Source organism: Scyliorhinus canicula, chromosome 12 (assembly GCF_902713615.1).
Source record: "Scyliorhinus canicula chromosome 12, sScyCan1.1, whole genome shotgun sequence".
Taxonomy (NCBI): Eukaryota; Metazoa; Chordata; class Chondrichthyes; order Carcharhiniformes; family Scyliorhinidae; genus Scyliorhinus; species Scyliorhinus canicula.
This window is the reverse complement of record NC_052157.1, coordinates 163,845,776-163,872,907: the sequence shown is the minus strand read 5'-3', so window position 1 is coordinate 163,872,907 and position 27,132 is coordinate 163,845,776. Positions and strand designations below refer to the sequence as shown.

The window sequence follows — 27,132 nt, the reverse complement described above, 5'->3', positions numbered from 1 at the left end:
GTGAGGCCCATGTCTGCCAGTGTGAGCACAGTGAGGCCCGTATCTGCCAGTGTGAGCACAGTGAGGCCCGTATCTGCCAGTGTGAGCACAGTGAGGTCTGTATCTGCCAGTGTGAGCACAGTGAGGCCCGTATTTGCCAGTGTGAGCACAGTGAGGTCTGTATCTGCCAGTGTGAGCACAGTGAGGCCCATGTCTGCCAGTGTGAGCACAGTGAGGTCCGTATCTGCCAGTGTGAGCACAGTGAGGCCCGTATCTGCCAGTGTGAGCACAGTGAGGCCCGTATCTGCCAGTGTGAGCACAGTGAGGCTCATGTCTGCCATTGTGAGCACAGTGAGGCCCATGTCTGCCAGTGTGAGCACAGTGAGGTCCGTATCTGCCAGTGTGAGCACAGTGAGGCCCGTATCTGCCAGTGTGAGCACAGTGAGGGCTGTATCTGTCAGTGTGAGCACAGTGAGGTCTGTATCTGCCAGTGTGAGCACAGTGAGGCCTGTATCTGCCAGTGTGAGCACAGTGAGGCCCATGTCTGCCAGTGTGAGCATCATGAGGCCCATGTCTGCCAGTGTGAGCATCATGAGGCCCATGTCTGCCAGTGTGAGCACAGTGAGGCCCGTATCTGCCAGTGTGAGCACAGTGAGGCCCGTATCTGCCAGTGTGAGCACAGTGAGGCCCATGTCTGCCAGTGTGAGCACAGTGAGGCCCGTATCTGCCAGTGTGAGCACAGTGAGGTCTGTATCTGCCAGTGTGAGCACAGTGAGGCCCGTATCTGCCAGTGTGAGCACAGTGAGGTCTGTATCTGCCAGTGTGAGCACAGTGAGGCCCATGTCTGCCAGTGTGAGCACAGTGAGGCCCGTATCTGCCAGTGTGAGCACAGTGAGGCCCGTATCTGCCAGTGTGAGCACAGTGAGGCCCATGTCTGCCAGTGTGAGCACAGTGAGGCCCGTATCTGCCAGTGTGAGCACAGTGAGGTCTGTATCTGCCAGTGTGAGCACAGTGTGGCCCATGTCTGCCAGTGTGAGCACAGTGAGGTCTGTATCTGCCAGTGTGAGCACAGTGTGGCCCATGTCTGCCAGTGTGAGCACAGTGAGGTCCGTATCTGCCAGTGTGAGCACAGTGAGGTCTGTATCTGCCAGTGTGAGCACAGTGTGGCCCATGTCTGCCAGTGTGAGCACAGTGAGGTCTGTATCTGCCAGTGTGAGCACAGTGTGGCCCATGTCTGCCAGTGTGAGCACAGTGAGGTCTGTATCTGCCAGTGTGAGCACAGTGAGGCCCGTATTTGCCAGTGTGAGCACAGTGAGGTCTGTATCTGCCAGTGTGAGCACAGTGAGGCCCATGTCTGCCAGTGTGAGCACAGTGAGGTCCGTATCTGCCAGTGTGAGCACAGTGAGGCCCGTATCTGCCAGTGTGAGCACAGTGAGGCCTGTATCTGCCAGTGTGAGCACAGTGAGGCCCATGTCTGCCAGTGTGAGCACAGTGAGGCCCATGTCTGCCAGTGTGAGCACAGTGAGGCCCGTATCTGCCAGTGTGAGCACAGTGAGGCCCGTATCTGCCAGTGTGAGCACAGTGAGGCCCATGTCTACCAGTGTGAGCACAGTGAGGTCTGTATCTGCCAGTGTGAGCACAGTGAGGCCTGTATCTGCCAGTGTGAGCACAGTGAGGCCCGTATCTGCCAGTGTGAGCACAGTGAGGTCTGTATCTGCCAGTGTGAGCACAGTGAGGTCTGTATCTGCCAGTGTGAGCACAGTGAGGCCCATGTCTGCCAGTGTGAGCACAGTGAGGTCTGTATCTGCCAGTGTGAGCACAGTGAGGGCCGTATCTGCCAGTGTGAGCACAGTGAGGCCCGTATCTGCCAGTGTGAGCACAGTGAGGCCCATGTCTGCCAGTGTGAGCACAGTGAGGCCCGTATCTGCCAGTGTGAGCACAGTGAGGTCCGTATCTGCCAGTGTGAGCACAGTGAGGCCCGTATCTATGAACAGACAGAATGGGGAAGTTACTGTTCATGGTGGCACAGTGGTTAGCACTGCAGCTTGACACCTGCAGGGTCCCAGGTTCGATTCCTACCCCAGACAGGGTCACTGTCTGTGTGGAGTATAGATTCTCCCCGGGTCTGCGTGGGTTTCCTCCGGGTGCTCCGGTTTCCTCCCACAGTCCAAAGATGATTGGTTGAAGCTGCCCCCACCCTAATTGCTGAGAGGCAGTTATCTGGCAATCACCTGAGGCCTCTTGAGGCCTGTTTAGGGGCACATTGTATTATTCTCTTTGAAGTTAAGGTTTTTTTTGAGTCATCGGTTAGCTGAGGTCTGTATAAAAGACAGAGAGACTGCGCACAGAGTAAGCAAGCACTTTCCAGGAGACTCATCCAGAGTGAGACTCATACAGAGTGGAGGATTGAAACTTGGTAATTTGGTGCAGTGAGGTAATTCGGTGCAGAGTGTGAGGAGGTGCTCTTTAACCCTGGTAAGTGACTGGTAAGTAGTCTCTCTTTTTCTTTTCATTGTCTAATTTATTTATTTTATTTTAAAATTGTAGTGTTTAAGTTTACCAAGGGTTTAAGACATGGCAGGAGATCCCAGACCCGTGTCATGCTCCTCGTGTGCGATGTGGGAGCTCAGGGACACGTCCACTGTCCCTGGCTCCTTCACGTGCAAGAAGTGTGTTCAGTTGCAGCTCTTGTTAGACCGCTTGACGGCTCTGGAGCTGCGGATGGACTCACTTTGGAGCATCCGCGATGCTGAGGAGGTCATGGATAGCACGTTTAGCGAGTTGGTCACACCGCAGGTGAAGGTTACTGAGGGAGATAGAAAATGGGTGACCAAAAGAAAGAGCAAGAGTAGGAAGGCAGTGCAGGTGTCCCCTGCGGTCATCTCCCTGCAAAACAGATATACCGCTTTGGATACTGTTGAGGGAGATGGCTCACCAGGGGAAGGCAGCAGCAGCCAGGTTCATGGCACCGTGGCTGGCTCTGCTGCACAGCAGGGCAGGAAGAAAAATGGCAGGGCTATAGTGATAGGGGACTCAATCGCAAGGGGAATAGACAGGCGGTTCTGTGGACGCAATCGAGACTCCAGGATGGTATGTTGCCTCCCTGGTGCAAGGGTCAAGGATGTCTCGGTGTGGCTGCAGGATATTCTGGGGGGGGGGGAGGGTGAACAGCCAGCTGTCGTGGTGCACATAGGCACCAACGATATAGGTAAAAACGGGATGAGGTCCTACAAGCGGAATTCAGGGAGTTAGGAGTTAAACTAAAAAGTAGGACCTCAAAGGTAGTAATCTCAGGATTGCTACCAGTGCCACGAGCTAAGCAGAGTGGGAATGTCAGGATAGATAGGATGAATGCGTGGCTCGAGAGATGGTGCAAGAGGGAGGGATTCAAATTCCTGGGGCATTGGGACCGGTTCTGGGGGAGGTGGGACCAGTACAAACCGGACGGTCTGCACTTGGGCAGGACTGGAACCGATGTCCTAGGGGGGTTGTTTTCTAGAGCTGTTGGGGAGGGTTTAAACTAATGTGGCAGGGGGATGGGAACCAATGCTGGAAGTTGGAAGGTAGTAAAACAGGGACAGAAACAAAAGGAAGTAAGGGGAAAAGTGCAAGGTAGAGAAGACATAGTCAAAAATCTAAAAGGGCGACAGTACAAGGTACAGTGACTGAGTGGAGCTCAGTGAATAGGCCCAGTAATAACAAAAGGAATAAAACTGGAGATGTTAAGATTCAAAACAGAGGTAAAAAAACCAACATAAGTGTACTTTACCTGAATGCTCGTAGTATTCAGAATAAAGTAAATGAGTTGATGGCACAAATCATCGTAAATGACTATGATTTAGTGGCCATTACTGAAACATGGTTAAAGGATGGTCACGACTGGGAGTTAAATATCCGAGGGTATCAAACTATTCGGAAGGACAGAGTGGATGGTAAGGGAGGTGGTGTTGCTCTGTTATTTAAGGATGACATCCGGGCAATAGTAAGGGATGATATCGGTGCTATGGAGGATAAGGTTGAATCCATTTGGGTGGAAATCAGGAATAGTAAGGCGAAAAAGTCACTGATAGGAGTAGTCTATCGGCCACCAAATAGTAACGAGATGGTGGGCAGGCAATAAACAAAGAAATAACTGATGCATGTAGAAATGGTACAGCAGTTATCATGGGGGATTTTAATCTACATGTCGATTGGTTTAACCAGGTCGGTCAAGGCAACCTTGAGGAGGAGTTTATAGAATGTATCCGCGATAGTTTCCTAGAACAGTATGTAATGGAACCTACGAGGGAACAAGCGGTCCTAGATCTTGTCCTGTGTAATGAGACAGGATTGATTCATGATCTCATAGTTAGGGATCCTCTCGGAAGGAGCGATCACAATCTGGTGGAATTTAAAATACAGATGGAGGGTGAGAAAGTAAAATCAAATACTAGTGTTTTGTGTTTAAAGAAAGGAGATTACAAGGGGATGAGAGAAGAACTAGCTAAGGTAGACTGGGAGCTAAGACTTTATGGTGGAACAGTTGAGGAACAGTGGAGAACCTTCCAAGCGATTTTTCACAGTGCTCAGCAAAGGTTTATACCAACAAAAAGGAAGGACGGAAGAAAGAGGGAAAATCGACCGTGGATATCTACGGAAATAAGGGAGAGTATCAAATTGAAGGAAAAAGCATATAAAGTGGCAAAGATTGCTGGGAGATTAGAGGACTGGGAAATCTTTAGGGGGCAACAGAAAGCTACTAAAAAAGCTATAAAGAAGAGTAAGATAGAGTATGAGAGTAAACTTGCTCAGAATATAAAAACAGACAGTAAAACTTTTTACAAATATATGACAAAAAAGAGTGGCTAAGGTAAATATTGGTCCTTTAGAGGATGAGAAGGGAGTTTTAATAATGGGAAATGAGGAAATGGCTGAGGAACTGAACAGGTTTTTTGGGTCGGTCTTCACAGTGGAAGACACAAATAACATGCCAGCGACTGATAGAAATGAGGCTATGACAGGTGAGGACCTTGAGAGGATTGTTATCACTAAGGAGGGAGTGATGGGAAAGCTAATGGGGCTAAAGGTAGACAAGTCTCCTGGCCCTGATGGAATGCATCCCAGAGTGCTAAAAGAGATGGCTAGGGAAATTGCAGATGCACTAGTGATAATTTACCGAAATTCACTAGACTCTGGGGTGGTCCCGGTGGATTGGAAATTAGCAAACGTGACGCCACTGTTTAAAAAAGGAGGTAGGCAGAAAGCAGGAAATTATAGGCCAGTGAGTTTAACTTCGGTAATAGGGAAGATGCTGGAATCTATCATCAAGGAAGAAATTGCGAGGCATCTGGATAGAAATTGTCCCATTGGGCAGACGCAACATGGGTTCGTAAAAGGCAGGTCGTGCCTAACTAATTTAGTGGAATTTTTTGAGGACATTACCAGTGCAGTAGATAACGGGGAGCCGATGGATGTGGTATATCTGGATTTCCAGAAAGCCTTTGACAAGGTGCCACACAAAAGGTTGCTGCATAAGATAAAGATGCATGGCATTAAGGGTAAAGTAGTAGCATGGATAGAGGATTGGTTAATTAATAGAAAGCAAAGAGTTGGGATAAATGGGTGTTTCTCTGGTTGGCAATCAGTAGCTAGTGGTGTCCCTCAGGGATCCGTGTTGGGCCCACAATTGTTCACAATTTACATTGATGATTTGGAGTTGGGGACCAAGGGCAATGTGTCCAAGTTTGCAGATGACACTAAGATGAGTGGTAAAGCGAAAAGTGCAGAGGATACTGGAAGTCTGCAGAGGGATTTGGATAGGTTAAGTGAATGGACTCGGGTCTGGCAGATGGAATACAATGTTGACAAATGTGAGGTTATCCATTTTGGTAGGAATAACAGCAAACGGGATTATTATTTAAACGATAAAATATTAAAGCATGCCGCTGTTCAGAGAGACTTGGGTGTGCTAGTGCATGAGTCACAGAAGGTTGGTTTACAAGTGCAACAGGTGATTAAGAAGGCAAATGGAATTTTGTCCTTCATTGCTAGAGGGATGGAGTTTAAGACTAGGGAGGTTATGTTGCAATTGTATAAGGTGTTAGTGCGGCCACACCTGGAGTATTGTGTTCAGTTTTGGTCTCCTTACTTGAGAAAGGACGTACTGGCGCTGGAGGGTGTGCAGAGGAGATTCACTAGGTTAATCCCAGAGCTGAAGGGGTTGGATTATGAGGAGAGGTTGAGTAGACTGGGACTGTACTCGTTGGAATTTAGAAGGATGAGGGGGGATCTTATAGAAACATTTAAAATTATGAAGGGAATAGATAGGATAGATGCGGGCAGGTTGTTTCCACTGGCGGGTGACAGCAGAACTAGGGGACATAGCCTCAAAATAAGGGGAAGTAGATTTAGGACTGAGCATAGAAGGAACTTCTTCACCCAAAGGGTTGTGAATCTATGGAATTCCTTGCCCAGTGAAGCAGTTGAGGCTCCTTCATTACATGTTTTTAAGGTAAAGATAGATAGTTTTTTGAAGAATAAAGGGATTAAGGGTTATGGTGTTCGGGCCGGAAAGTGGAGCTGAGTCCACAAAAGATCAGCCATGATCTCATTGAATGGCGGAGCAGGCTCGAGGGGCCAGATGGCCTACTCCTGCTCCTAGTTCTTATGTTCTTATGTGCAGGTTAGGTGGGTTGGCCATTCCAGATTGCACTTAGTGTCCAAAAAGGTTAGAGGTTAGGTTGGGTGGGGTTACTGGTTGAGGGGATAGGGTGGGGGCCTGACCCTAGGTAAGGTACCCTTTCAGAGGGTTGGTGCAGGCTCGATAGGCCGAATGGCCTCCTTCTGCACTGTAGTGATTCTATTCTATAATATATAGATTTAGCCGCCAAGATCGATTTTCTTTGTTGTCCATCTTCATTTTTAGCTCCTTGCCGACTGATCCCCAAAATGGCCCCACTGCCTCCAGGTGCACAATTCGGTCAGAGACCCTCTTTCCACATCTCAAATTGGCATCCCTTGTGAGTCCAGTCGCTTTTCCATTCGCTCCATGGTACTTCGAAGACGGGCGATCGCTCCCTCGATCAGCTTTGACTGATCTTCCTGCATCTCCGGCCCCTGCTCCCGTACTTCCTTCTGTGATTAGTTGTTTAGTGACAGTGGAGTGGGTGATGACCCTTCCTCCTCCGCCATTGTTTTTATCTGAACCACGCAGTCCTCCACTTTAACCGTCCCCTCATTGACTTCTTTCCTGTACCTGGCAGAGCACCTCAACAGAGAAAATGACAACACCTCCTTTTTGACCAAATCGGCCTTTATGACCTAAACGGGTCAGAAAAGGACCCAAACCAAAATCTTTATCTGGAGGCCAGTCTGTGGCAGCCAATCACAAGATGGTCACCAAATCAAATGGCTCTGATTCCACGGAAATCCCGGTCTCCGTCCCATCAGCAGTGAGCGGCCTGTCCGCACCTGCACGCTCGGCCACTGTGGGGCGCCAGTCAGCTGGTGTCTTATTGGGGTTGGATTATTGGGGCTGTTTAGCACAGGGCTAAATAGCTGGCTTTTAAAGCAGACCAAGCAGGCCAGCAGCACGGTTCAATTCCCGTACCAGCCTCCCCGAACAGGCGCCGGAATGTGGCAACTAGGGGCTTTTCACAGTAACTTCATTGAAGCCTACTCGTGACAATAAGCGATTTTCATTTCATGTCATTAAAGATCCTGTTCAAAGCAGGTTGGTGACTCCGGGATGCTGATTTAACACAGGACAGTTTTACTGACCTTCAATCTTCTGTTCGACATCTTGAGCTGCTTCTCCAGTGTCAGTTTCTGCTCTTCTAAAGTCATCAGTTTGTCTGAAGGAAGAGGAATTAATCAGTGAATGAATCCAGCTTTGTCCACACAGCGAGCAGTGTGGGACTGCCAGCTAAATCCACAGAAAACATTTCCCATTTTTAAATGTTAATTTGTATTTCTGACCTGGATACAGAAAGAGGCAAATTCCTAAAATTTATGGACAATAGGAAGATGAGGAATTTTTTTAACGATTTATTGAATTGAGAAATAAAATTTGAACAATAAACCAGAGGCTGAAAAACAGCAATAAACTCAGCACGGGATGATAGAAATGGAATTGGGTGGGATTGTGTATTTGTCATAATCAATGTCAGGATGTTAGGGGGAAGCAGATGTACCGATGGAATATTGGAATACAGTCAGGACTGTAGATTCAAACAGCAGAGGCTGTACAATGGAATGAGATGTGTACGATGTGAATTGGAGGGAATGCAGGGCTGAGGGGCAAGCTCGATGACAAGGGGAAGACTTCTGAGGAAAGATTAGAGAAGCACAGGATTGGGCCAGAGAAAAGGTGACACGAGAATATGACTCAAAAGGACATTATAACTGAGAAAATAAAATTTAAAATGTACAAAGACTAAATCTTTAAAAAGACTAAAAAATCTAAATTTATATTTAGATCAAAACTATTTTCTCAAAGAGTGATCAACGTCCGGGATGGTGAGATAGTGGAACGGGAGTACGGGGAATTCAAGATGGCGAAGGAGATTGAGTATAGAGACAGATTCTTTTTAATTTTTTCACAGGACCTGGGCATCGCTGGTTAGACCAGCATTTCTTGCCCATCCTTAGTTGTCCTTCAGAAGGTGGTGGTGATTTGACTTCTTGAGCCCCTGCAGTCCATGTGGTGTAGGTACACTCACAGTGCAGTTAGGGAGAGGGTTCCAAGATTTTGACCCAGTGACAGTGAAGGAACGGCCGATATATTTCCCAGTCAGGGTGGTGAGTGAGTTGGAGGGGAACCTCCAGGTGGTGGGGTTCCCAGGTATCTGCTGCTCTTGTCCTTCTAGATGGTAGTGGTCGTGGGTTTGGAAGGTGCTGTCTAAGGAGCCTTGGTGAGTTGCTGCAGTGCATCTTGTAGATGGTGCACACGGCTGCTACTGTGCGTCGGTGATGGAGGGGGTGAATGTTTGTGGAAGGGGGAGCAATCGAGCGGGGCTGCTTTGTCCTGGATGGTGTCCAGCTTCCTGAGTGTTGTTGGAGCTGCGCTCATCCAGGCAAGTGGAGAGTATTCCATTACACTCCTGACTTGCGTCTTGTAGATTGTGGACAGATTTTGGGGAGTCAGGAAGTGTGATACTCGCCACAGAATTCCCAACGTCTGACCTGCTCTTGTCGGCATAGTATTAATATGATTAGTCCAGTTAAGCATTTGTAAGGTTGGTGCGTGTGGAGATGGCAGAGGAGTGTAGAAAGTTAGGAACTGGGGGTTTGGGGGTGATGGGGATTGGGGGTGATGGGACATGGGGGTGATGGGGATTTGGGGGTGATGGGACTGGGGGTTTGGGGGTGTTGGGGGTTGGGGGTTTGGGGTGATGGGACTGGGGGTGATGGGACTGTGGGGGTGATGGGACTGGGGGTGATGGGACTGGGGGTGATGGGACTGGGGGTTTGGGGGTGATGGGACTGGGGGTTTGGGGGTGATGGGACTGGGGGTTTGGGGGTGATGGGGGTCTGGGGGTGATGGGACTGGGGGTTTGGGGGTGATGGGACTGGGGGTGATGGAGATTTGGGGGTGATGGGGCTGGGGGTGTTGGGGTAATGGGACTGGGGGTTTGGGGGTGATGGGACTGGGGGTTTGGGGGTGATGGGACTGGGGGTGATGGGGGTCTGGGGGTGATGGGATTGGGGGTTTGGGGATGATGGGGATTTGGGGGTGATGGGACTGGGGGTGATGGGACTGGGGGTGATGGGACTGGGGGTTTGGGGGTGATGGGGATTTGGGGGTGATGGGACTGGGGGTTATGGGGATTTGGGGGTGATGGGGGTTGGGGTTGTTGGGGTGATGGGACTGGGGGTTGGGGGTTTGGGGTGATGGGACTGGGGGTGATGGGGGTTGGGGGTGATGGGACTGGGGGTTTGGAGGTGATGGGGATTTGGGGGTGATGGTACTGGGGGTTATGGGGATTTGGGGGTGATGGGGGTTGGGGTTGTTGGGGTGATGGGACTGGGGGTTGGGGGTTTGGGGGTGATGGGACTGGGGATTTGGGGGTGATGGGGGTTTGGGGGTGATGGGATTGGGGGTTTGGGGGTGATGGGACTGGGGGTTTGGGGGTGATGGGACTGGGGGTTATGGGGATTTGGGGGTGATGGGGGTTGGGGTTGTTGGGGTGATGGGACTGGGGGTTGGGGGTTTGGGGGTGATGGGACTGGGGATTTGGGGGTAATGGGGGTTGGGGTTGTTGGGGTGATGGGACTGGGGATTTGGGGGTGATGGGATTGGGGGTGATGGGACTGGGGGTGATGGGACTGGGGGTTTGGGGGTGATGGGACTGGGGGTTTGGGGGTGATGGGACTGGGGGTTTGGGGGTGATGGGACTGGGGGTTTGGGGGTGATGGGACTGGGGGTTTGGGGGTGATGGGACTGGGGGTGTTGGGGTAATGGGACTGGAGTCTTGGGGTAATGGGACTGGGGGTGTTGGGGTGATGGGACTGGGGGTGTGGGGGTGATGGGACTGGGGGTGTGGGGGTGATGGGACTGGGGGTTTGGGGTGATGGGACTGGGGGTGTTGGGGTAATGGGACTGGAGTCTTGGGGTAATGGGACTGGGGGTGTTGGGGTGATGGGACTGGGGGTGTGGGGGTGATGGGACTGGGGGTGTGGGGGTGATGGGACTGGGGGTTTGGGGTGATGGGACTGGGGGTTTGGAGTTGGGGGTGTTGGGGTGATGGGGATTTGGGGGTGATGGGGGTTGGGGGTTTGGGGGTGATGGGACTGGGGGTTTGGGGGTGATGGGACTGGGGGTTTGGGGGTGATGGGGGTTGGGGGTTTGGGGGTGATGGGACTGGGGGTTTGGGGGTGATGGGACTGGGGGTTTGGGGGTGATGGGACTGGGGGTTTGGGGTGATGGGGGTTGGGGGTGTGGGGGTGATGGGACTGGGGGTGTTGGGGTGATGGGACTGGGGGTTTGGGGGTGATAGGCCTGGAGGTTTGGGGGTGATGGGGGTTTGGGGTGATGGGACTGGGGGTGTTGGGGTGATGGGACTGGGGGTGTGGGGGTGATGGGACTGGGGGTGTGGGGGTGATGGGACTGGGGTGTGGGGGTGATGGGACTGGGGGTTTGGGGGTGATGGGACTGGGGGTGTGGGGGTGATGGGACTGGGGGTTTGGGGTGATAGGACTGGAGGTTTGGGGGTGATGGGGGTTTGGGGTGATGGGACTGGGGGTTTGGGGGTGATGGGGGTCTGGGGGTGATGGGACTGGGGGTTTGGGTGTGATGGGGATTTGGGGGTGATGGGGGTTGGGGGTGTTGGGGTGATGGGACTGGGGGTGTTGGGGGTGATGAGGTTTGGGGGTGATGGGGCTGGGGATTTGGGGGTGATGGGGGTTTGGGGGTGATGGGACTGGGGATTTGGGGGTGATGGGGGGTTGGGGGTGATGGGACTGGGGGTTTGGGGGTGATGGGGGTTTGGGGGTGATGGGGGTTGGGGGTGTTGGGGTGATGGGACTGGGGGTGTTGGGGGTGATGGGGTTTGGGAGTGATGGGACTGGGGATTTGGGGGTGATGGGGGTTGGGGGTGTTGGGGTGATGGGACTGGGGGATTTGGGGGTGATGGGGTTTGGGGGTGATGGGACTGGGGGTTATGGGGATTTGGGGGTGATGGGGGTTGGGGGTTTGGGGGTGATGGGACTGGGGATTTGGGGGTGATGGGGGTTGGGGGTTTGGGGGTGATGGGACTGGGGATTTGGGGGTGATGGGGGTTGGGGGTTTGGGGGTGATGGGACTGGGTATTTGGGGGTGATGGGGGTTTGGGGGTGATGGGACTGGGGGTTATGGGGATTTGGGGGTGATGGGGGTTGGGGGTATGGAGGTGATGGGACTGGGGGTTATGGGGATTTTGGGGTGATGGGACTGGGGTGATGGGACTGGGGGTGATGGGACTGGGGGTGATGGGACTGGGGGTGATGGGACTGGGGGTTATGGGGATTTAGGGGTGATGGGGGTTTGGGGGTGATGGGGATTGGGGGTGATGGGGGTTGGGGGTGATGGGACTGGGGTGATGGAACTGGGGTGATGGGACTGGGGGTGATGAGACTGGGGGTGATGGGACTGGGGGTTATGGGGATTTGGGGGTGATGGGGATTTGGGGGTGATGGGGGTTGGGGGTGATGGGACTGGGGGTGATGGGACTGGGGGTTATGGGGATTTGGGGGTGATGGGGATTTGGGGGTGATGGGGGTTGGGGGTGATGGGACTGGGGGTGATGGGACTGGGGGTTATGGGGATTTGGGGGTGATGGGACTGGGGTGATGGGACTGGGGGTTATGGGGTGATGGGACTGGGGGTGTTGGGGTAATGGGACTGGAGTCTTGGGGTAATGGGACTGGGGGTGTTGGGGTGATGGGACTGGGGGTGTGGGGGTGATGGGACTGAGGGGTGTGGGGGTGATGGGACTGGGGGTTTGGGGTGATGGGACTGGGGGTTTGGGGTTGGGGGTGTTGGGGTGATGGGGATTTGGGGGTGATGGGGGTTGGGGGTTTGGGGGTGATGGGACTGGGGGTTTGGGGGTGATGGGACTGGGGGTGATGGGGGTTGGGGGTTTGGGGGTGATGGGACTGGGGGTTTGGGGGTGATGGGACTGGGGGTGTTGGGGTGATGGGACTGGGGGTTTGGGGGTGATGGGACTGAGGGTGTGGGGGTGATGGGACTGGGGGTGTTGGGATGATGGGACTGGGGGTTTGGGGGTGATAGGACTGGAGGTTTGGGGGTGATGGGGGTTTGCGGTGATGGGACTGTGGGTTTGGGGGTGATGGGGGTCTGGGGGTGATGGGACTGGGGGTTTGGGGGTGATGGGGATTTGGGGGTGATGGGGGTTGGGGGTGATGGGACTGGGGGTGTTGGGGGTGATGAGGTTTGGGGGTGATGGGGCTGGGGATTTGGGGGTGATGGGGGTTTGGGGGTGATGGGACTGGGGATTTGGGGGTGATGGGGGGTTGGGGGTGATGGGACTGGGGGTTTGGGGGTGATGGGGGTTTGGGGGTGATGGGGGTTGGGGGTGTTGGGGTGATGGGACTGGGGGTGTTGGGGGTGATGGGGTTTGGGAGTGATGGGACTGGGGATTTGGGGGTGATGGGGGTTGGGGGTTTGGGGGTGATGGGACTGGGGATTTGGGGGTGATGGGGGTTGGGGGTTTGGGGGTGATGGGACTGGGTATTTGGGGGTGATGGGGGTTTGGGGGTGATGGGACTGGGGGTTATGGGATTTGGGGGTGATGGGACTGGGGGTTTTGGGGTGATGGGACTGGGGGTTTCGGGGTGATGGGACTGGGGGTTATGGGGATTTGGGGGTGATGGGGGTTGGGGGTATGGAGGTGATGGGACTGGGGGTTATGGGGATTTGGGGTGATGGGACTGGGGTGATGGGACTGGGTGATGGGACTGGGGTGATGGGACTGGGGGTGATGGGACTGGGGGTGATGGGACTGGGGGTTATGGGGATTTAGGGGTGATGGGGGTTTGGGGGTGATGGGGATTTGGGGGTGATGGGGGTTGGGGGTGATGGGACTGGGGGTGATAGGACTGGGGGTGATGGGACTGGGGGTTATGGGGATTTGGGGGTGATGGGGGTTGGGGGTGATGGGACTGGGGGTTATGGGGATTTGGGGGTGATGAGACTGGGGGTGATGGGACTGGGGGTTATGGGGATTTGGGGGTGATGGGGGTTGGGGGTGATGGGACTGGGGGTGATGGGACTGGGGGTTATGGGGATTTGGGGGTGATGGGACTGGGGTGATGGGACTGGGGGTTATGGGGATTTGGGGGTGATGGGGTTTGGGGTTTTGGGTGTTGGGGTGTGAGGTGGGGTGTGGAGGGTGCTGGGGATGTGAGATTGCAATGACTGGGCTGAGGGGAGGGGTGAGGGGTCTGAATCCCCCTCTCGACTTTGATACGACCCCAGTTGTAAGTGTGTACGGCCCCAGTTGTGAGTGTGTACAGACCCAGTTGTGAGTGTGAGTGAACCGAGTTGTGAGTATGAGCAATCCCAGTTGTGAGTGTGTACGGACCCAGTTGTGAGTGTGAGTGAACCCAGTTGTGAGTATGAGCAATCCCAGTTGTGAGTGTGTACGGCCCCAGTTGTGAGTGTGTACGGCCCCAGTTGTGAGTGTGATCGGCCCCAGTTGTGAGTGTGATCGGCCCCAGTTGTGAGTGTGAGTGAACCCAGTTGTGAGTGTGAACGGCCCTAGTTGTGAGTGTGTACGGCCCCAGTTGTGAGTGTGAACGGCCCCAGTTGTGAGTGTGAACGGCCCCAGATGTGAGTGTGAGCAATCCCAGTTGTGAGTGTGAGCAATCCAGTTGTGAGTGTGAACGGCCCCAGTTGTGAGTGTGAACGGCCCCAGATGTGAGTGTGAGCAATCTCAGTTGTGAGTGTGAGCAATCCCAGTTGTGAGTGTGAGCAATCTCAGTTGTGAGTGTGAACGGCCCTAGTTGTGAGTGTGAACGGCCCCAGATGTGAGTGTGAGCAATCCCAGTTGTGAGTGTGAGCAATCCCAGTTGAGCAATCCCAGTTGTGAGTGTGAGCAATCCCAGTTGTGAGTGTGAGCAATCCCAGTTGTGAGTGTGTACGGCCTACCCTCCAGCTCCCGGATGGTGCTGTTGTTGTGCAGTCTGACTGCTTGATGTTGTTCCACCTGGTCCTGCAGTTCAAAGATAGTCTCCTTCAGATCTTTGATTTCTGAATCTTTGTCCCTTGTCTCATCTTGTAGCTTCTCTACTGACAGCCGTGGGGTCTCACACTCTCCCTCACCCTGACTCGCTGATACTTGCATCTGGAATGAGAGATATGGCCAGTCCGTAACTGCATCGTTAACATACAACCGAGAGCGGCACGGTGACGCAGTGGGTTAGCACTGCTGCCTCACGCTGCCTGAGGACCCGGGTTCAACTCCGGCTCTGGGTCACTGTCCGTGAGGAGTTTGTACATTCTCCCCGTGTTTGTGTGGGTCTCATCCCCACAAACCAAAGATGTGCAGGGTAGGTGGATTGGCCACACTAAATTGCCCCTCAATTTAAAAAAAATGAATTGGGTACTCAAAATTTATAAAAAAAACAATTTAAAATAAAACATACAACAAAAAGTTATAGGTCAAGTGAACTCCATAAAATACTTTTGAGTTTTTAAAACCGGGCCCAAAACAAAATGTTGCATATGGGAGGGAGGAAACTGTCCCAGTGAGAGTCAGCACCTTCAGGAACTGTGTCCCAGTGAGAGTCAGCACCTTCAGGAACTGTGTCCCAGTGATAGTCAGCATCTTCAGGAACTGTGTCCCAGTGAGAGTCAGCGCCTTCAGGAACTGTGTCCCAGTGAGAGTCAGCACCTTCAGGAACTGTGTCCCAGTGAGAGTCAGCACCTTCAGGAACTGTCCCCCAGTGAGAGTCAGCATCTTCAGGAACTGTGTCCCAGTGAGAGTCAGCACCTTCAGGAACTGTGTCCCAGTGAGAGTCAGCACCTTCAGGAACTGTCCCCAGTGAGAGTCAGCACCTTCGGGAACTGTGTCCCAGTGAGAGTCAGCACCTTCAGGAACTGTGTCCCAGTGAGAGTCAGCACCTTCAGGAACTGTGTCCCAGTGAGAGTCAGCACCTTCAGGAACTGTGTCCCAGTGAGAGTCAGCACCTTCAGGAACTGTGTCCCAGTGAGAGTCAGCACCTTCAGGAACTGTACCCCAGTGAGAGTCAGCACCTTCAGGAACTGTGTCCCAGTGAGAGTCAGCACCTTCAGGAACTGTGTCCCAGTGAGAGTCAGCACCTTCAGGAACTGACCCCCAGTGAGAGTCAGCACCTTCAGGAACTGTGTCCAGTGAGAGTCAGCACCTTCAGGAACTGTGTCCCAGTGAGAGTCAGCACCTTCAGGAACTGTGTCCCAGTGAGAGTCAGCACCTTCAGGAACTGTGTCCCAGTGAGAGTCAGCACCTTCAGGAACTGTGTCCCAGTGATAGTCAGCATCTTCAGGAACTGTGTCCCAGTGAGAGTCAGCATCCTTCAGGAACTGTGTCCCAGTGAGAGTCAGCACCTTCAGGAACTGTGTCCCAGTGAGAGTCAGCACCTTCAGGAACTGTCCCCCAGTGAGAGTCAGCACCTTCAGGAACTGTGTCCCAGTGAGAGTCAGCACCTTCAGGAACTGTGTCCCAGTGAGAGTCAGCACCTTCAGGAACTGACCCCCAGTGAGAGTCAGCACCTTCAGGAACTGTGTTCCAGTGAGAGTCAGCACCTTCAGGAACTGTGTCCCAGTGAGAGTCAGCACCTTCAGGAACTGTGTCCCAGTGAGAGTCAGCACCTTCAGGAACTGTGTCCCAGTGAGAGTCAGCACCTTCAGGAACTGTGTCCCAGTGAGAGTCAGCACCTTCAGGAACTGTGTCCCAGTGATAGTCAGCATCTTCAGGAACTGTGTCCCAGTGAGAGTCAGCACCTTCAGGAACTGTGTCCCAGTGAGAGTCAGCACCTTCAGGAACTGTGTCCCAGTGAGAGTCAGCACCTTCAGGAACTGTCCCCAGTGAGAGTCAGCACCTTCAGGAACTGTCCCCAGTGAGAGTCAGCACCTTCAGGAACTGTGTCCCAGTGAGAGTCAGCACCTTCAGGAACTGTGTCCCAGTGAGAGTCAGCACCTTCAGGAACTGTACCCCAGTGAGAGTCAGCACCTTCAGGAACTGTGTCCCAGTGAGAGTCAGCACCTTCAGGAACTGTGTCCCAGTGAGAGTCAGCACCTTCAGGAACTGTACCCCAGTGAGAGTCAGCACCTTCAGGAACTGTGTCCCAGTGAGAGTCAGCACCTTCAGGAACTGTACCCCAGTGAGAGTCAGCACCTTCAGGAACTGTGTCCCAGTGAGAGTCAGCACCTTCAGGAACTGTGTCCCAGTGAGAGTCAGCACCTTCAGGAACTGTACCCCAGTGAGAGTCAGCACCTTCAGGAACTGTGTTCCCAGTGAGAGTCAGCACCTTCAGGAACTGTGTCCCAGTGAGAGTCAGCACCTTCAGGAACTGTGTCCCAGTGAGAGTCAGCACCTTCAGGAACTGTCCCCCAGTGAGAGTCAGCACCTTCAGGAACTGTCCCCCAGTGAGAGTCAGCACCTTCAGGAACTGTGTCCCAGTGAGAGTCAGCACCTTCAGGAACTGTGTCCCAGTGAGAGTCAGCACCTTCAGGAACTGTGTCCCAGTGAGAGTCAGCACCTTCAGGAACTGTGTCCCAGTGAGAGTCAGCACCTTCAGGAACTGTGTCCCAGTGAGAGTCAGCACCTTCAGGAACTGGTCCCAGTGAGAGTCAGCACCTTCAGGAACTGTGTCCCCAGTGAGAGTCAGCACCTTCAGGAACTGTGTCCCAGTGAGAGTCAGCACCTTCAGGAACTGTACCCAGTGAGAGTCAGCACCTTCAGGAACTGTGTCCCAGTGAGAGTCAGCACCTTCAGGAACTGTGTCCCAGTGAGAGTCAGCACCTTCAGGAACTGTCCCCAGTGAGAGTCAGCACCTTCAGGAACTGTCCCCAGTGAGAGTCAGCACCTTCAGGAACTGTCCCCAGTGAGAGTCAGCACCTTCAGGAACTGGTACCCCAGTGAGAGTCAGCACCTTCAGGAACTGTGTCCCAGTGAGAGTCAGCACCTTCAGGAACTGTCTCCCAGTGAGAGTCAGCACCTTCAGGAACTGTGCCCCAGTGAGAGTCAGCACCTTCAGGAACTGTGCCCCAGTGAGAGTCAGCACCTTCAGGAACTGTGTCCCCAGTGAGAGTCAGCACCTTCAGGAACTGTCCCCAGTGAGAGTCAGCACCTTCAGGAACTGTGTCCCCAGTGAGAGTCAGCACCTTCAGGAACTGTGTCCCAGTGAGAGTCAGCACCTTCAGGAACTGTCCCCAGTGAGAGTCAGCACCTTCAGGAACTGGTCCCCAGTGAGAGTCAGCACCTTCAGGAACTGTCCCCAGTGAGAGTCAGCACCTTCAGGAACTGTGTCCCAGTGAGAGTCAGCACCTTCAGGAACTGTGTCCCAGTGAGAGTCAGCACCTTCAGGAACTGTGTCCCAGTGAGAGTCAGCACCTTCAGGAACTGTGTCCCAGTGAGTCAGCACCTTCAGGAACTGTGTCCCAGTGAGAGTCAGCACCTTCAGGAACTGTGTCCCAGTGAGAGTCAGCACCTTCAGGAACTGTGTCCCAGTGAGAGTCAGCACCTTCAGGAACTGTCCCCCAGTGAGAGTCAGCACCTTCAGGAACTGTGTCCCAGTGAGAGTCAGCACCTTCAGGAACTGTGTCCCAGTGAGAGTCAGCACCTTCAGGAACTGTGTCCCAGTGAGAGTCAGCACCTTCAGGAACTGTGTCCCAGTGAGAGTCAGCACCTTCAGGAACTGTGTCCCAGTGAGAGTCAGCACCTTCAGGAACTGTGTCCCAGTGAGAGTCAGCACCTTCAGGAACTGTGTCCCCAGTGAGAGTCAGCACCTTCAGGAACTGTGTCCCAGTGAGAGTCAGCACCTTCAGGAACTGTCCCCAGTGAGAGTCAGCACCTTCAGGAACTGTCCCAAGTGAGAGTCAGCACCTTCAGGAACTGTGTCCCCAGTGAGAGTCAGCACCTTCAGGAACTGTGTCCCAGTGAGAGTCAGCACCTTCAGGAACTGTCCCCCAGTGAGAGTCAGCACCTTCAGGAACTGTCCCCAGTGAGAGTCAGCACCTTCAGGAACTGTGTCCCAGTGAGAGTCAGCACCTTCAGGAACTGTCCCCCAGTGAGAGTCAGCACCTTCAGGAACTGTCCCCCAGTGAGAGTCAGCACCTTCAGGAACTGTCCCCCAGTGAGAGTCAGCACCTTCAGGAACTTGTCCCCAGTGAGAGTCAGCACCTTCAGGAACTGTGTCCCAGTGAGAGTCAGCACCTTCAGGAACTGTGTCCCAGTGAGAGTCAGCACCTTCAGGAACTGTGTCCCAGTGAGAGTCAGCACCTTCAGGAACTGTGTCCCAGTGAGAGTCAGCACCTTCAGGAACTGTGTCCCAGTGAGAGTCAGCACCTTCAGGAACTGTGTCCCAGTGAGAGTCAGCACCTTCAGGAACTGTGTCCCCAGTGAGAGTCAGCACCTTCAGGAACTGTGTCCCAGTGAGAGTCAGCACCTTCAGGAACTGTGTCCCAGTGAGAGTCAGCACCTTCAGGAACTGTGTCCCAGTGAGAGTCAGCACCTTCAGGAACTGTGTCCCCAGTGAGAGTCAGCACCTTCAGGAACTGTGTCCCAGTGAGAGTCAGCACCTTCAGGAACTGTCCCCCAGTGAGAGTCAGCACCTTCAGGAACTGTGTCCCAGTGAGAGTCAGCACCTTCAGGAACTGGTCCCCAGTGAGAGTCAGCACCTTCAGGAACTGGTCCCCAGTGAGAGTCAGCACCTTCAGGAACTGTGTCCCAGTGAGAGTCAGCACCTTCAGGAACTGTCCCCCAGTGAGAGTCAGCACCTTCAGGAACTGTCCCCAGTGAGAGTCAGCACCTTCAGGAACTGTGTCCCAGTGAGAGTCAGCACCTTCAGGAACTGGTCCCCAGTGAGAGTCAGCACCTTCAGGAACTGTCCCAGTGAGAGTCAGCACCTTCAGGAACTGTGCCCCAGTGAGAGTCAGCACCTTCAGGAACTGTGTCCCAGTGAGAGTCAGCACCTTCAGGAACTGTCCCCAGTGAGAGTCAGCACCTTCAGGAACTGTGTCCCAGTGAGAGTCAGCACCTTCAGGAACTGTGTCCCAGTGAGAGTCAGCACCTTCAGGAACTGTGTCCCAGTGAGAGTCAGCACCTTCAGGAACTGTCCCCAGTGAGAGTCAGCACCTTCAGGAACTGTGTCCCAGTGAGAGTCAGCACCTTCAGGATACTGTGTCCCAGTGAGAGTCAGCACCTTCAGGAACTGTGTCCCAGTGAGAGTCAGCACCTTCAGGAACTGTGTCCCAGTGAGAGTCAGCACCTTCAGGAACTGTGTCCCAGTGAGAGTCAGCACCTTCAGGAACTGTGTCCCAGTGAGAGTCAGCACCTTCAGGAACTGTGTCCCAGTGAGATGTCAGCACCTTCAGGAACTGTGTCCCAGTGAGAGTCAGCACCTTCAGGAACTGTGTCCCAGTGAGAGTCAGCACCTTCAGGAACTGTGTCCCAGTGAGAGTCAGCACCTTCAGGAACTGTCCCCCAGTGAGTGTCAGCACCTTCAGGAACTGTGTCCCAGTGAGTGTCAGCACCTTCAGGAACTGTGTCCCAGTGAGAGTCAGCACCTTCAGGAACTGTGTCCCAGTGAGAGTCAGCACCTTCAGGAACTGTCCCCCAGTGAGAGTCAGCACCTTCAGGAACTGTCCCCAGTGAGAGTTAGCACCTTCAGGAACTGAGTCCCAGTGAGAGTCAGCACCTTCAGGAACTGTCCCCAGTGAGAGTTAGCACCTTCAGGAACTGTGTCCCAGTGAGAGTCAGCACCTTCAGGAACTGTGCCCCAGTGAGAGTCAGCACCTTCAGGAACTGTGTCCCAGTGAGAGTCAGCACCTTCAGGAACTGTAACCCAGGGAGAGTCAGCACCTTCAGGAACTGTGTCCCAGAGAGAGTCAGCACCTTCAGGAACTGTGTCCCAGGGAGAGTCAGGACCTTCAGGAACTGTGTCCCAGTGAGAGTCAGCACCTTCAAGAACTGTCCACCAGTGAGAGTCAGCACCTTCAGGAACTGTGTCCTAGTGAGAGTCAGCACCTTCAGGTACTGTGTCCCAGTGAGAGTCAGCACCTTCAGGAACTGTGTCCCAGTGAGAGTCAGCACCTTCAGGAACTGTGTCCCAGGGAGTGTCAGCACCTTCAGGAACTGTCCCCCAGTGAGAGTCAGCACCTTCAGGTACTGTGTCCCAGTGAGAGTCAGCACCTTCAGGTAACTGTGTCCCAGTGAGAGTCAGCACCTTCAGGAACTGTGTCCCAGTGAGAGTCAGCACCTTCAGGAACTGTGTCCCAGTGAGAGTCAGCACCTTCAGGAACTGTGTCCCAGTGAGTGTCAGCACCTTCAGGAACTGTGTCCCAGTGAGTGTCAGCACCTTCAGGAACTGTGTCCCAGTGAGTGTCAGCACCTTCAGGAACTGTGTCCCAGTGAGAGTCAGCACCTTCAGGAACTGTGTCCCAGTGAGAGTCAGCGCCTTCAGGAACTGTGACCCAGTGAGAGTCAGCACCTTCAGGAACTGTGTCCCAGTGAGAGTCAGCACCTTCAGGAACTGTATCCCAGTGAGAGTCAGCACCTTCAGGAACTGTGTCCCAGTGAGAGTTAGCACCTTCAGGAACTGTCCCCCAGTGAGAGTCAGCACCTTCAGGAACTGTCCCCAGTGAGAGTCAGCACCTTCAGGAACTGTGTCCCAGTGAGAGTCAGCACCTTCAGGAACTGTGCCCCAGTGAGAGTCAGCACCTTCAGGAACTGTGTCCCAGTGAGAGTCAGCACCTTCAGGAACTGTCCCCCAGTGAGAGTCAGCACCTTCAGGTACTGTGTCCCAGTGAGAGTCAGCACCTTCAGGAACTGAGTCCCAGTGAGAGTCAGCACCTTCAGGAACTGTCCCCAGTGAGAGTTAGCACCTTCAGGAACTGTGTCCCAGTGAGAGTCAGCACCTTCAGGTACTGTGCCCCAGTGAGAGTCAGCACCTTCAGGAACTGTGTCCCAGTGAGAGTCAGCACCTTCAGGAACTGTCCCCCAGTGAGAGTCAGCACCTTCAGGTACTGTGTCCCAGTGAGAGTCAGCACCTTCAGGAACTGTGTCCCAGAGAGAGTCAGCACCTTCAGGAACTGTGTCCCAGTGAGAGTCAGCACCTTCAGGAACTGTGTCCCAGTGAGAGTCAGCACCTTCAGGAACTGTGTCCTAGGGAGAGTCAGCACCTTCAGGAACTGTGTCCCAGAGAGAGTCAGCACCTTCAGGAACTGTGTCCCAGTGAGAGTCAGCACCTTCAGGAACTGTCCCCCAGTGAGAGTCAGCACCTTCAGGAACTGTCCCCCAGTGAGAGTCAGCACCTTCAGGAACTGTGTCCCAGTGAGAGTCAGCACCTTCAGGAACTGTGTCCTAGGGAGAGTCAGCACCTTCAGGAACTGTGTCCCAGAGAGAGTCAGCACCTTCAGGAACTGTGTCCCAGTGAGAGTCAGCACCTTCAGGAACTGTCCCCCAGTGAGAGTCAGCACCTTCAGGAACTGTGTCCCAGTGAGAGTCAGCACCTTCAGGAACTGTGCCCCAGTGAGAGTCAGCACCTTCAGGAACTGTGTCCCAGTGAGAGTCAGCACCTTCAGGAACTGTGTCCCTGTGAGAGTCAGCACCTTCAGGAACTGTGTCCCAGTGAGAGTCAGCACCTTCAGGAACTGTCCCCCAGTGAGAGTCAGCACCTTCAGGAACTGTGTCCCAGTGAGAGTCAGCACCTTCAGGAACTGTGTCCCAGTGAGAGTCAGCACCTTCAGGAACTGTGTCCCAGTGAGAGTCAGCACCTTCAGGAACTGTCCCCCAGTGAGAATCAGCACCTTCAGGAACTGTGTCCCAGTGAGAGTCAGCACCTTCAGGAACTGTGTCCCAGTGAGAGTCAGCACCTTCAGGAACTGTGCCCCAGTGAGAGTCAGCACCTTCAGGAACTGTCCCCCAGTGAGAGTCAGCACCTTCAGGAACTGTCCCCCAGTGAGAGTCAGCACCTTCAGGAACTGTATCCCAGTGAGAGTCAGCACCTTCAGGAACTGTGTCCCAGTGAGAGTCAGCGCCTTCAGGAACTGTGTCCCAGTGAGAGTCAGCACCTTCAGGAACTGTGTCCCAGTGAGAGTCAGCACCTTCAGGAACTGTGTCCCAGTGAGAGTCAGCACCTTCAGGAACTGTCCCCCAGTGAGAGTCAGCACCTTCAGGAACTGTGTCCCAGTGAGAGTCAGCACCTTCAGGAACTGTATCCCAGTGAGAGTCAGCACCTTCAGGAACTGTATCCCAGTGAGAGTCAGCACCTTCAGGAACAAATCCACCACAAACACACAACACTTCAGCCAGAGTGTGCTCACCTTTACTAAGAGGCTATGCAGGCGAGTGATTTCACTGTTGTTCTGTCGGGATGTGTCCCTCAGTGCTGAACACTCCAGTTGTAAACGCTCTTTCTCATCCTGAGTTTCTCGGAGAAGCACCTGAAGCAGTCCCATTTCCCCTGCTCCTTCCACCATCTTCAGCTCCTCTTTTTTCTGATTCTCCAGTTCCTCCTGATTTGCCAGCTCACTGTATTCATGGTGACAAGAGGGCAGAGTGTCTGTAATTGAAGCATTTCGCTCTCGCTCTGTCTCCAGCAGCATCTGTAGGTTGCTCACCTCCTCTCTCAGACTTTTCACCAGGAGGTCGGTTCCTGGTTGCTCTGCTTCCAGACTCCAGCAGTTACTGACTGGCAGCTTTTCCTGATCAGGCTCCACACTGTCCCCCATCTCTGACCCTCTGCTCAGACGCTGACCATCATGGGGGACTGACACCTTCTGCCTGTCTGTCTGCTGCTGCAAGGAGAGCTCCAGGGTCCTTTTCTCCTCTGCCAGCTTCTCATTCTCTGCTGTCAGCTCCTGGAGCAGGCGTTGCTGGTCAGAGAGCTCCTGCAGCGTTGCCTCCAGTTCCTCAGCAGTGGAATGATTTTTCACCTCCATCTTCTGAATCTTCTCAGCCATGTCCTTCATCAATCCCTCGCTGGATGTGTCTGAGGAGTGGGGGTTGGCTTGCAGACCATTGCTGCCAATGGTAGGTGGGTCTAACACTCTGTCACAGTTCACTGAGTGGGGTGAGGGGGCCGCACTGTTGGTGTGTGGGATCCAGCTGTGGGTCTGCACCCCGTTGATGGCCAGGGAGGTGTTGTCAGGTAGTTCCCTGGTTCGATTCCTGTCCAGTGAGGATGGGGTTTGGAGGCTGCTGTCTGGGTCACTGTTGAGGGAAACGCCCAGACTGAGAGAGTTTCCATCAGTGACAGACTCTGCAGCGTCTCGGAGCTGATCCAGGCAGAGTAGCTGTTCCTGCAGGGCTCCCTTCTCTGTCCTCAGCTCCTGCACCTCCTGCTGGAAAACCCGCTTTCTCTCCTGCAGCTCCAGGAGCTGTGATTCAATGTTGTCAGTGCCCCAATTCTCTTGCGGAAGCTGCTTCCTGTGTTTGTCCTGTTGATGTTTGAGCTCACACCTTAAGCGGCCCATTTCCACCTCCTTGGCCTTGGCTTCTGCCAGTAGCTCCCTGACCTGGATCTGCAGCCTGCTTCGTTCAACACCCTCACTGCCAGCTCCGGGGGCTGATACTGTCTGAGGTTGTCCTATGGGGGTTACAGACTCACTCCCGCCTGGGCCAGCTGGTTTCCTGCTGGGGAGAGTGCGGGAACGCTCCCGGGAAAATTTATCTTTGCTAAATGTTGTTGAGTCTCTTGGGCTGGGAATAGCAGAGCGTCGAATGGAGGGGTTGACTCCTGTGGGAGAGTGAACAATGTTAGCAACTTCCCATCACTGACCCTCAACAGGCCAGTTACACCAACCAGCAAGTTAACCCCAGGACCAGAGAAACCACCTCCTCTGCCCCACCCCAAACTGATATGAACACTGTAAGGACAGGCTGATATGAACACTGTAAGGACAGGCTGATATGAACACTGTAAGGACAGGCTGATATGAACACTGTAAGGACAGGCTGATATGAACAGTCGGTAAGGACAGGCTGATATGAACAGTCTGTAAGGACAGGCTGATATGAACAGTCGGTAAGGACAGGCTGATATGAACAGTCTGTAAGGACAGGCTGATATGAACAGTCTGTAAGGACAGGCTGATATGAACAGTCGGTAAGGACAGGCTGATATGAACAGTCTGTAAGGACAGGCTGATATGAACAGTCTGTAAGGACAGGCTGATATGAACAGTCTGTAAGGACAGGCTGATATGAACAGTCTGTAAGGACAGGCTGATATGAACAGTCTGTAAGGACAGGCTGATATGAACAGTCTGTAAGGACAGGCTGATATGAACAGTCTGTAAGGACAGGCTGATATGAACAGTCTGTAAGGACAGGCTGATATGAACAGCTGTAAGGACAGGCTGATATGAACACTGTAAGGACAGGCTGATATGAACACTGTAAGGACAGGCTGATATGAACACTGTAAGGACAGGCTGATATGAACAGTCTGTAAGGACAGGCTGATATGAACAGTCTGTAAGGACAGGCTGATATGAACAGTCTGTAAGGACAGGCTGATATGAACAGTCTGTAAGGACAGGCTGATATGAACAGTCTGTAAGGACAGGCTGATATGAACAGTCGGTAAGGACAGGCTGATATGAACAGTCTGTAAGGACAGGCTGATATGAACAGTCGGTAAGGACAGGCTGATATGAACACTGTAAGGACAGGCTGATATGAACAGTCTGTAAGGACAGGCTGATATGAACACTGTAAGGACAGGCTGATATGAACAGTCTGTAAGGACAGGCTGATATGAACAGTCTGTAAGGACAGGCTGATATGAACAGTCTGTAAGGACAGGCTGATATGAACAGTCTGTAAGGACAGGCTGATATGAACAGCTGTAAGGACAGGCTGATATGAACAGTCTGTAAGGACAGGCTGATATGAACAGTCTGTAAGGACAGGCTGATATGAACAGTCTGTAAGGACAGGCTGATATGAACACTGTAAGGACAGGCTGATATGAACAGTCGGTAAGGACAGGCTGATATGAACACTGTAAGGACAGGCTGATATGAACAGTCTGTAAGGACAGGCTGATATGAACAGTCTGTAAGGACAGGCTGATATGAACAGTCTGTAAGGACAGGCTGATATGAACACTGTAAGGACAGGCTGATATGAACAGTCTGTAAGGACAGGCTGATATGAACAGTCTGCAAGGACAGGCTGATATGAACACTGTAAGGACAGGCTGATATGAACAGTCTGTAAGGACAGGCTGATATGAACAGTCTGCAAGGACAGGCTGATATGAACAGTCTGTAAGGACAGGCTGATATGAACACTGTAAGGACAGGCTGATATGAACAGTCTGTAAGGACAGGCTGATATGAACAGTCTGTAAGGACAGGCTGATATGAACAGTCTGCAAGGACAGGCTGATATGAACAGTCTGTAAGGACAGGCTGATATGAACAGTCTGTAAGGACAGGCTGATATGAACAGCTGTAAGGACAGGCTGATATGAACAGTCTGTCAAGGACAGGCTGATATGAACAGTCTGTAAGGACAGGCTGATATGAACACTGTAAGGACAGGCTGATATGAACAGTCTGTAAGGACAGGCTGATATGAACAGTCTGTAAGGACAGGCTGATATGAACAGTCTGTAAGGACAGGCTGATATGAACAGTCTGTAAGGACAGGCTGATATGAACACTGTAAGGACAGGCTGATATGAACAGTCTGTAAGGACAGGCTGATATGAACAGTCTGTAAGGACAGGCTGATATGAACAGCTGTAAGGACAGGCTGATATGAACAGTCTGTAAGGACAGGCTGATATGAACAGTCTGTAAGGACAGGCTGATATGAACAGTCTGTAAGGACAGGCTGATATGAACACTGTAAGGACAGGCTGATATGAACACTGTAAGGACAGGCTGATATGAACACTGTAAGGACAGGCTGATATGAACACTGTAAGGACAGGCTGATATGAACACTGTAAGGACAGGCTGATATGAACAGTCTGCAAGGACAGGCTGATATGAACAGTCTGTATGGACAGGCTGATATGAACAGTCTGTAAGGACAGGCTGATATGAACAGTCTGTAAGGACAGGCTGATATGAACAGTCTGTAAGGACAGGCTGATATGAACAGTCGGTAAGGACAGGCTGATATGAACAGTCTGCAAGGACAGGCTGATATGAACAGTCTGTATGGACAGGCTGATATGAACAGTCTGTAAGGACAGGCTGATATGAACACTGTAAGGACAGGCTGATATGAACAGTCTGTAAGGACAGGCTGATATGAACACTGTAAGGACAGGCTGATATGAACAGTCTGTAAGGACAGGCTGATATGAACAGTCTGTAAGGACAGGCTGATATGAACAGTCTGTAAGGACAGGCTGATATGAACAGTCTGTAAGGACAGGCTGATATGAACACTGTAAGGACAGGCTGATATGAACAGTCGGTAAGGACAGGCTGATATGAACAGTCTGTAAGGA

General features: G+C 52.9%; 1 protein-coding gene across 1 annotated transcript in view; it reads right to left on the bottom strand.

The window, feature by feature from the left end:
• The window catches only part of LOC119975188 (cytospin-B-like), a 35,007-nt gene extending 10,704 nt beyond the window's left edge, over positions 1 to 24,303 (bottom strand). Inside the window, exons 1-3 of the mRNA XM_038814789.1 lie at positions 22,982 to 24,303; positions 14,606 to 14,801; positions 7,738 to 7,811 (exon numbers count right to left, since the gene is read on the bottom strand). Coding sequence (XP_038670717.1) covers positions 7,738 to 7,811; positions 14,606 to 14,801; positions 22,982 to 24,133 — 1,422 coding nt within the window. The 5' untranslated portion in view covers positions 24,134 to 24,303. The remainder of the gene's footprint in view (positions 1 to 7,737; positions 7,812 to 14,605; positions 14,802 to 22,981) is intronic.
• Positions 24,304 to 27,132: the final 2,829 nt, after the last annotated feature.